Genomic DNA, 10,841 nt, shown 5'->3' on the forward strand with positions numbered 1-10,841 from the left:
TCGTCGCGTTTCTGTCTCGCTAGGTTTATTATTCCACGAATTCCTCAGCATCTAGCAATCCGAAGCACCTTTTGATTATCTTAGATATTCCTTCGTATAGTCGTAATTCAAGGTGGAACACCTTGCTGAATATCGAGATGGATTCATCCTATCAAAAATTCGATCAGACGATTAAAATGATAGAATGCTTCTAAGGAGATAGTAACCAGAATAATTCATCTTGCTCTGTTTGCACGACAAACGGAATCAACGATTGTTATCGTTCAGTTTGATAATTTTTGGAAATTATTTAGCAAGTTGTTTAATTTGAATTTATTTGAATAGATGTGAGATTTGATTATTTAACAGTGATTTTGAAAATTTGGGGGTTTGGAAATTGGGGGTTTGAGAGTTTTGGAATCTAGGAAATTAGAGATTTGAGAATGTGGGGATTTGGAAATTGGAGGTATGAGAGTTTCATTATCTAGGAAATTAGGGATTTGAAAATTTTGGGGTTTGGAAATTGAGGATTTAAGAGTTTCGTTATCTAGGAAATTAGGGATTTGAGAATTTGGATATTTTCGAATTGGGATCTTTTAGATATTGGGGGATTTGAGAATTGGGGAATGTAGAAAATTGAAGATTTGTGAATTTCTGATTTTGAGAATTTGGGAAATTAGGAGTTTGGAATTTTTAAAGTTTTCCAATTTAAGAAATTGAAGATTTAGAAATTCAGATACTTGAGAATTTGGTAATTTTTAAAATTTTCCAAATTGTCTAAGAATGCACTTTGTCCTCCATTATTTACTAAATTTTCACTTTCTGCATCACATACAAAATCAACAGAAATTTATGAAATATATTTTTAACTCTATATACATAAAAAATGAAATACTTAGTTAGTGTCATCTAACCGAATATTTGCCAACTAACATCTAATAACTATCATTTTACTTATGTCACCCAAAGCACAAGATAAAGATAAGCGATCCTTGATAGAGCAATGTTTCCTCGCCAAAGATAAACATCAACGTTGTTACCTCTGAAAATAACAAATCAATACGTCTAGCCAGTCATCAGCTTTTATCTTTCACCTGTTTCGGTGAGCTAGGCGACCTATTGTTCATTGTCTTTCTTATGGTGTACTTTTATCTGTATTGTATTCGAACGCGTCTTTGTTTGAGCGCAAGCTTGTTTTACTTTTGTTACGTGTCTACGGTGATGAAATATTAGGTCACACAGTAACTAATGTCCTCTCTGCAGATAATCCTCAATGCAAACAAAATTTTTAATTGTTGTATTGTTAACAAATTTTTTGTTACAAGCTTTGTATTCAGTGTAACTTTTACATTTCTTTTTTAAATATTTTTTTTGCTGAATTAAGGTATTAAATTTACAATGGATTTTACATCGTTCAAATTTGTTATTGAACTTTTTGTAAATATGATGTTTAAAATATTAAAATAATTTGATGTTTAAAATATTTTTCTCTTGTTAATGTTTTTTATTTGTTAATTGTGAACACTTTCAAGTAAATGAAAGTTACATTTTGTATTGCGTATTATTTGTATTAGCATTTTTAAAGAGACCAGGAGGAAACGCGGAACAAAGATGGTACTCTCGCGGCGATAAGTGGCGCGAAATTCAAACTTTCAAAGATTTCTATGGTAATATAATGATGTATAAAACATTGTTCAATCTGTAATATTTTGATCTTCTGTACATTCTGAAGACTATTAATATATTTTTTACTATTATATAAAGCAATAAATAATACACTTACTACGCAGGAAGTGTGCAAAAATAAAATCAAATAGCTAAAATAAAATAATAGTTAATTCAACAATAACTTACGTCGTTTCTTTCATTATACAATAATACATATAGTAAATAAAAATTTTGCATTAAAAAATTTGTCCATCGTTTTACAATTTTAAAAGTAATATTTCAAATATTATTTCCAAACCTATTATTTTCAATCAAACTATTATAGTGGTCTAAAGGAGGAGCAGCGATAATTTGCACATTTCTAAGTAATGTTACTTTGACTTCCAAATGCAGCAAAAACTAAAATTGAACTCCGCTTCTGTGGAGTTGGAATTGGAAGATTTATCGTGAAAACTTAGTTAATTCTAATTGATACTAATTGAATCACTTGAATTGCTACATTAATTGCTTTTTCTATATGACGGTTCCAAGCGAATCCTAGCTGCTAAGGTGATTTTCTGATTCCATCGGAGACTGTGATCAACGATAAGATACCTTATAAGCTTTTCTGCTTTTCGTGTAGTCGTTCAACCTAAGAAGGATCGCAGCCTATCCCGTCTATATAGGCCACCATTATTTTCCCCGTCGATCTTCAACACTTCAGTAACTTTGAATCACTGATAGCACTTTAACTGCGGCCAATTCTGGCTTGAGAGAACGAGAATCACACCTTATCCCCTAAGACGCATCGGTCCGACAGAAATTTTCTGGTAATCTAAGCGTTTGATCAGGTACCGAAGGAAACGATCTTGTACGTGACATTCTTGATTAGGAAAATGTATCAGAACAACTCAATTTTTCCGACGGTGAATACGCACAGTTTATTTCAATTATTATATAACACACGTATTATAATTTAGTCTGCGAGTGACATCAATATTACAATCAAAGCCGAAATACTTGATCCCGCAACGAAAGTCTTTGCAAAATATAAGGTAAAGTCCGTAATGACAACAAGTATGTCCCGTAGTGACAAGTTATAAGTGAAGCCTCGTAACAACAAATATAAAGAATGAAACGCGTAGCAACAAATATAAGAGAATGAATCGAAGTGAAGTGCGGGCCCGGTGCCCTCGCTTATTTTATACGTTTCACTCCCCTACGACGTCTCCTAGCAACCACCCGATTTCTTCGAAATCTGCCACGTGCCCTCCGTCGACCTTGGCTTCGCGGTCATCCCTCTACGACCGATCCTTGCGATGCCGCCCGCCCTTTGCGGCCGAGCCGCCGCGCCGCCACGCCGCGCGCCGATACCGATGTCGCGCCGGCACTTGCCGGTACCCGCCGTCAAACGGAGCGGTCCGCGCCTTTGTACTCGTTTCTCGAAAATTACGCATCCGGAGACGTCGCCGAGGAGTGTCTTTCTTTTCTGCCGAAGTACGCACCTGGGTTCGCCGGCATTTCGCGGTGGATCAAATACTTATTAATTGGCATTTTTCTCGGAATTTCAGAGCATGTGCCACGTGCCACTTTTGCCACGTGCCATTGCCACGTGCACCACGCACGTGTACGTTTCTTAGAAAAATTAATTATCTATCGCCTTCGAGTGCGACCGATCCCGCAGACAGCTAGCCGGAGCGCAGGGCAAGCAAGCTCGCCCTCGCCCGGGTTCTCACCTCTCCCGAGCGGAGTGGCCCTCGGTGTTTTGGTGAGCACCACCACTCCCGGGCGGATTGGTTACCCCCGGTGCTACGATGGTGTTTTTCATGCCGAGACACTCATGGTGTTCGACGAATACGGCCACAGGTTTCCCCGTGCACGTAGGGCTTCGAGGCATGGAAACTCGCCATGCCTGCTGCTTTTGACCAGTCGTCCCCGAAAACCCCGCTAAATTCATTAAATCTTATGTTTATCTTTAAATTCTCATCCCCTGCTCTGAAATGCCTCAATTGGCCAGTTCTATCCGTAACAATCCTCCCCCTCGTACAAAATTCATTTAATTTTGTACCTCATTTATGCCTAATAGTTTTATTAGCTTTCGTGTCGGACGTATAAAATCACCCGTTCGTGTGCGCACCTCGGCCACTCTGACTTCTTTATCTACACCGGGAAATACTCGTGTAACGGTCCCTTTTCGCCAACTATTTCGCGGTGCTTGTAAATCTACGATCAACACTATATCGCCTACTTCTAAGGGATTTTCCTTTTCGGTCCATTTCTTACGTGGTACGAGCGTAGGTAAATATTCGCGCAACCATCGTTTCCAAAACGCCTCCGCGAAACTCTGCGCTGTTCGCCACTGTTTTCGCAAACATACATTTTGAAGATCGTATCTACCTAGCTGAATCTCACCCGAGGACGATCCTATCAGGAAATGATTTGGCGTCAGTGCCTCTTTATCGCGAGGGTCTAACGACACGTGCGTGAGCGGCCGCGAGTTTACCGAATGTTCGGCTTCGGCAAAGAGCGTAGAAAGAACTTCTTCGGAGGGTGCTTGTTCCCTTAAAATCACGTTTAACGCGGTTTTTACAGACCTAATCAATCGTTCCCACGCCCCACCCATATGCGGTGCGTCAGGGGGGTTGAAAACCCATTTCACGCGTTTCGACAATGCGTATTCCTCGATCTTAGCTCGGTCCATACTCGCGGTCGCGTCTTTCAGCTCCTTATCCGCGCCCCGAAAGTTCGTCCCATTGTCGCTGTAGACCACCTGCGGTGTGCCTCTTCGCGCCGCGAGTCTTTGTAATGCCATTATGGCCGAACTAGCACTTAGCGAATGCGCGATCTCTAAGTGGATGGCCCTTGTCGTGAGACACGTAAACAACACTCCCCAACGTTTCTCTCTTCGCCGCCCGATCTTTACCATCAATGGTCCGAAATAGTCGACCCCACAGTGTGTAAAGGGTCTTTGCCGAAAAGCTACACGCCCGACCGGTAGCGCGGACATCAGCGGGTTCTGTGGCCTGCCTCGCCGTATACGACATACGATACACCTACTTATGAGCGAACGTAAAACGCGTCGAAGACCGATTATATGGTATTTTTGCCTTAATTCGTTGACTACCGCGTCGCTATTCGCGTGATAGAACTTCCGATGATATTCTGCAATTAGTAATTTTGTCGCGGGGTGTCGACCCTCAAGTATGATTGGTCGGTTGTCAAAGCCCTCAAGTCCCGTTGCCGTTACGCGCCCGTTGGCCCTTAAAATTCCCTGTTCGTCTACGTATGGATTTAAACCGGCGATTTTACTTCCTTTGTTGATATTACGGCCGTTTCTCAACGCAACTATCTCAGCTCCGAAATATTCCTCCTGGATAACGCGGTACCAATATTGTTCCCCTATCTGAACTATTTCCAACGGTTCTTTCACGGTATTCTTCCCCTTCCAACGACCGACGATCGCGTGTACTCGTCGCGCGATGACGAGAAGACCGCGCCAACCCATCAATCTTATCGGTAGCGAAAATTCTGCTTTTACCGTCTCCGTCATGTAGACGCACGCTTTCCGCTGCTCCAATCCGTCGATTGTCGCCTTCTCTTTTGCGGTCAACGTTTTTTCTATCGGCCATTCGGATTCCGGACGTCGCAAAAATTCCGGGCCTTCAAACCATCGCGGGCTTATAAATTCGGAGCTATTTTCGAAGCGCGTCGCGTCGTCCGCGGGATTTTGACCGGTCGGAACCCATCGCCACTCCGTTGTCCGCGTGTTTTCTCCGATCTCTCCTAAACGGTTCGCTACGAATACTTGACGCGTCCGCGGCTCCGATCTGATCCATGAAATCACCGTGGTCGAATCTGACCAAAAAACTCGTCTACTAATTTTAATGTCTAGCTCCTTTTCTACGAACGTCGCGAGTCTTGTCCCCATCAGGGCCGCCTGTAACTCTAATCGCGGTATTGTCAACGGTTTTAACGGCGCGACTCTACTTTTGGCCATGATCAAGGAAACGTGCGCGGATTCAGACTCATTTTCGTTTTCGAACCGCAGATAGGCTACCGCCGCGTAAGCCGTTAAGCTCGCGTCGCAAAACACGTGGAGTTGCGCTTCGGACTCCCGCGATTCCGTTACCCCGTAACATCTCGGCATCCGGCATTCTTTTACCCTGTCTATCATGGACACCCACTTGCGCCAACGGATAAAATCTTCCTCCCGTAGTTGGTCGTCCCAATTTATACCGCTTCGCCATATTTCCTGCATGATGATTTTTGACTTTAACGTGAACGGCGCGAGGATACCGAGCGGATCGAAAACCGACATGATAACGCGTAAGAACTCTCGTTTGGTGGGCTTCTTTTCGCCTAGCAGGATTTCTTTCGGTATATTCTTTAACTCGACATTGAATTTGAGTTCGTCAGTCTGTGTGTCCCAGAAAAGACCGAGGACCCTCTCTCCCCCTCGGTCGCCTAACCGCATGTCGCCCTGCTCTAACCGTTGCCCGTGATCGACGGAATTTCGCAAGGCCTCCGCCTTGTTGCTCGCCCAACCATGCATGGCGAAATTCGCTCGCGCGTTTATCGCGATTACATCCCGAACGAGCTCTGCCGCTTCGCGCACGGTTCTTCGACTCGATAAGAAATCGTCCATATAGCTATCATTAATAATACTTCTAACTGCCTCCGGGTGAGCTTCATTACAGTCTTTCGCATTTTTATCTTTGACGTAGATCGCGCTACACGGGGATGATTTGGCGCCGAAGATTAACGTCGACATCTCGTAAATGTCCGGTTCTCTATTCCTGTCTTTTCCTCGCCATAGGAATCTTTGCGCACCACGATCGCTTTCCCGAATTTGCACGCGTAGGAACATATCTGAAATGTCCGCCTTCACCGCGACCGCGTATTGTCTAAACCGAATTAATATTCCCGGCAATGATTTTAATAGGTCCGGACCTGACATCAGTTGGTCGTTTAAACTTATTCCTCCGGTTTTTGCCGCGGCATCGAAAACTAGTCGAACTTTATTTGGCTTGTTTACGTTTCGCACTCCGAAGTGCGGTAGATACCACGTCCTAGCCCTCTCTAACGTGTTCTCAACCCTTTGAGCGTAACCCTGGTCTAGAAAGCGCTGCATTTCCTGGTAATATAAACGTGCATATTCGGGATCGCGATCTAACCTTCGTTCCAATAATTCTAACCTTTTCCGCGCAGTAGACAAACCGTTCGTGCTCGGCGCGTGATCGTCCTTCCATAAGAGGCCCGTTTCCCAGATTTTTCCCTTACGCGAACTAGTTTCCTCTAGTATCCGCAACGCGCGATCCTGCTCGCCTTTACACGCGACGCTATCCTTTATTCCGGTATATTCTAGCGCGAAATAACCCTTTACTAAGTCGTCTAAAGAAGTCAGAGCCTCCCCTGTACATTGATGTTCGGTTACATCTATTTTGTATACCGCTCGTGAGGAGCATTCCGCGGACCCATGCACAGTCCAGCCAAGACGGGAGCGCGAAACCGCCAAATCTGTACCTATTATCTCGCGCAGCTCCCGTGTTACGATTAGGTCCCAATTGTCCTGACCGATTAATAATTCTACGCGTGCTCCGTGATACGGTCGGATCTCCACGTCTTTGGCGGCACCGTGTACCCGCGCAATAATGTCCCGGCTGATCGACTGTGTGGGAAACTTCAGATTTTTTACGGTTATCGCTCCGCGGATCCGGTGCGTGCCGAAGATCCCCTCTACGTCAAAATCTACTTTTTTGCTATTCTCTAATCGAAATTCTCCTTCGCCTATTCCTTTTATAGACACGTCTATTTGCGAACCCTTTACCCCTAGGTCTCGCGCCAGCCTATCGTCTATCAGGGTGACCGTGGAACCCTCGTCTAGTAACGCGAATGTATCTATTGTTCGCTTCGGTCCACCCGCGCGTACCGCTATAATTTTCAGCAATACGCTTTGCCCGTCTAGTCAACTATCTATGGAACCGCGATTTTCCCCCGACCTGTTGTCGCTCGCGACGTATGCCCTGCTCGGCGCACTCTCTCCCCCGGATATCGCCCCGCGCTGAGCCTCATTTTCCGCACTATTTGCGTCGACATATTTATGCAACAGGATGTGATGCTGCCTCTTGCAGACCTTACACATCTCACTTTTGCAATCGTTTCTTGAATGACCGGGCCTCAAACACCCGAAGCATAGGTTGTACTTTTTCACGAGGTCCCAGCGCTTACTCACGGGCTCACGGGCAAAGAAGAGGCATTTCGGCGACGGGTGATTATCCTTTTTGCAAAACGCGCATTTACGAGTTTCCGTCGCGTTTGTTTCTACGCGCCTATCTCGCCGTTCTGCTACGCATACCACAGCCGTTTTCGCCGACGACCGCCGCGATCCACCGAACGCGCCGCGATCTACCCTTTGTGTCGGTCGTTCCGTCGTGAAATCGATATCAAAAATCCCGGCTTCCGTAGCTAATTCGGCTTCCGCGTATATGAAATCCGCGAGTTTCTCGAGTTCCGATTTCTCTTCTCTAACGCTTACGGCGTACCGGTTATATGCATATCGCAATGCTATTGGTATCTTATGTCCCACGGATTTTACTAGTTCGGGGCTGTGCAGGTACCCCAACAACCTAAACGTTTTAAACGCTACCACTGCACTGCGTAACTTCGTCGCGAATTGTACGAGCGAAATTCTCCCCGAATCTATCTCCGGTAATGTCTTTAACTCCGCGACAATTTTCTCGGCAGCGGCCCGTTTATTCCCGAAATGCAATTCTAACGTCTTTATTATTGTGTCCGCGTCGCGGCTACTCGCGAGCAAAGTTTTAACCACGTCGCGCGCCTCGCCCTTTAGGGCATCGAACAATCGTGCAATGTTTTCGCGGTCCGAGTATCCGCCCGATTCGGATGACGATATATATGCCTCCTTAAAGTGTAGCCACTCTAAGGGATCACCAGAGAAGCTAGGTAACGCTTTCGCGGTTGTGAGACGATTTACTAATCGCGAACTTCCTTCCCCTGCGAGCGACGCTTCACGTACCGCCGCTAACGTACGTTCGATAGCCGCGGATAGTCGATCAGCCGGGTCAATAAAGGATTGCTCACTCACGTTTCGCTGACGCCTTACTGGTAACGCGGTGCTGTTGCTCCGTGGCTGATGCGTTGCCCTGTCGTCCTCGCTGCCCTGAATTTCCTCCGCCTCGTCGGAGAAGTCCGTGTCCTCGTCGGCTGCGGATGGGATGCTCGCCTCCGTGGGTCGCCGCTGCCATCCTGCTCCGTGACCGCTGCCTCCTGGCAGCTCCTGCTGCCGCTGGTTCCCAGTGATCCTTGTTGCCCGACGCCCCTGTCGGATGACAGGTAGGATGGGAGACGGTGCCCTGGAAGGCCCCGCAGAATCGTTGTCCTCCATGGTTGCTGGTCCTGGTCCTGGATCTGCCAATGCTCTCGCCTTTGCTGGTCTGCCCCGCTTGGCCGCTGGCTGCTTCCCTGACTGTTGGGCTGCTGCTCGTTTTCCTCGTACCATTGTCTCGAGTAAAGTCCACTTTGTGTGTCACTCGCACTTCCACACAAGTCACGATATCGCGTCAAACACCGTCTGTCCGGTCAAAGTGTCCCGGGTTTCGGCACCAAAAATTGTATCAGAACAACTCAATTTTTCCGACGGTGAATACGCACAGTTTATTTCAATTATTATATAACACACGTATTATAATTTAGTCTGCGAGTGACATCAATATTACAATCAAAGCCGAAATACTTGATCCCGCAACGAAAGTCTTTGCAAAATATAAGGTAAAGTCCGTAATGACAACAAGTATGTCCCGTAGTGACAAGTTATAAGTGAAGCCTCGTAACAACAAATATAAAGAATGAAACGCGTAGCAACAAATATAAGAGAATGAATCGAAGTGAAGTGCGGGCCCGGTGCCCTCGCTTATTTTATACGTTTCACTCCCCTACGACGTCTCCTAGCAACCACCCGATTTCTTCGAAATCTGCCACGTGCCCTCCGTCGACCTTGGCTTCGCGGTCATCCCTCTACGACCGATCCTTGCGATGCCGCCCGCCCTTTGCGGCCGAGCCGCCGCGCCGCCACGCCGCGCGCCGATACCGATGTCGCGCCGGCACTTGCCGGTACCCGCCGTCAAACGGAGCGGTCCGCGCCTTTGTACTCGTTTCTCGAAAATTACGCATCCGGAGACGTCGCCGAGGAGTGTCTTTCTTTTCTGCCGAAGTACGCACCTGGGTTCGCCGGCATTTCGCGGTGGATCAAATACTTATTAATTGGCATTTTTCTCGGAATTTCAGAGCATGTGCCACGTGCCACTTTTGCCACGTGCCATTGCCACGTGCACCACGCACGTGTACGTTTCTTAGAAAAATTAATTATCTATCGCCTTCGAGTGCGACCGATCCCGCAGACAGCTAGCCGGAGCGCAGGGCAAGCAAGCTCGCCCTCGCCCGGGTTCTCACCTCTCCCGAGCGGAGTGGCCCTCGGTGTTTTGGTGAGCACCACCACTCCCGGGCGGATTGGTTACCCCCGGTGCTACGATGGTGTTTTTCATGCCGAGACACTCATGGTGTTCGACGAATACGGCCACAGGTTTCCCCGTGCACGTAGGGCTTCGAGGCATGGAAACTCGCCATGCCTGCTGCTTTTGACCAGTCGTCCCCGAAAACCCCGCTAAATTCATTAAATCTTATGTTTATCTTTAAATTCTCATCCCCTGCTCTGAAATGCCTCAATTGGCCAGTTCTATCCGTAACAGAAAAATTGCAAATTCTTCTATGTCCAATATCATAATTAATCAAATAGAACTAGATAGTGTTTAGGTATAATTTTTAAACAGTTTTCATAATTAAATAATTTTTAATAATTAATTAATTAATATTTAATAATTAATTAGGTTAGGTTAGGTTAAATTGATGTTACAATAACTATTCTACAATTTCGAATATTCAAAATGGCAATTAACATCAGTAATTTAAAGTTCTATCAAGTTTGTCATTTTTATGTTTGATATTAATTTTATTGGTATAAGCAAAGAAATTTTATGCTGTGGTGCAAAGTTTAATACTATTTTATGTTCCACTTCTATTTAATAGACTGTACTTAACCTTAATCTATCTCCATTTAATTAAAAATAAGTAAGGTTAGGTTAAAGATGGCGATGTACCATATACAATAATTCTTTTATCACTTTTACTGTAAATAAATA

General features: G+C 45.5%; 1 protein-coding gene across 1 annotated transcript; it reads right to left on the minus strand.

Annotated features, from left to right (window-relative positions):
* Positions 1-3,682: 3,682 nt before the first annotated feature.
* On the minus strand, positions 3,683-9,145 carry LOC143264516 (uncharacterized). Its single transcript, XM_076531991.1, has 2 exons — positions 7,774-9,145; positions 3,683-7,557 (listed from the first exon to the last, which is right to left on the minus strand). The coding sequence occupies exons 1-2, from the start codon at positions 9,143-9,145 to the stop codon at positions 3,683-3,685; spliced, it is 5,247 nt and encodes a 1,748-aa protein (XP_076388106.1).
* Positions 9,146-10,841: the final 1,696 nt, after the last annotated feature.

This window comes from Megachile rotundata, chromosome 5 (assembly GCF_050947335.1).
Source record: "Megachile rotundata isolate GNS110a chromosome 5, iyMegRotu1, whole genome shotgun sequence".
NCBI classification, from domain to species: Eukaryota; Metazoa; Arthropoda; class Insecta; order Hymenoptera; family Megachilidae; genus Megachile; species Megachile rotundata.

Bases quoted from the DNA above. Each gene is read 5' to 3' on its own strand.
- LOC143264516 (XM_076531991.1), bottom strand. From the start codon at position 9,145: ATGGTACGAGGAAAACGAGCAGCAGCCCAACAGTCAGGGAAGCAGCCA. The intron at 7,558-7,773 runs GTGAGATGTGTA...TGAAAATTATAG, and splicing joins TTCAAGAAACGATTGCAAAA to CGGTACGCGCGGGTGGACCG.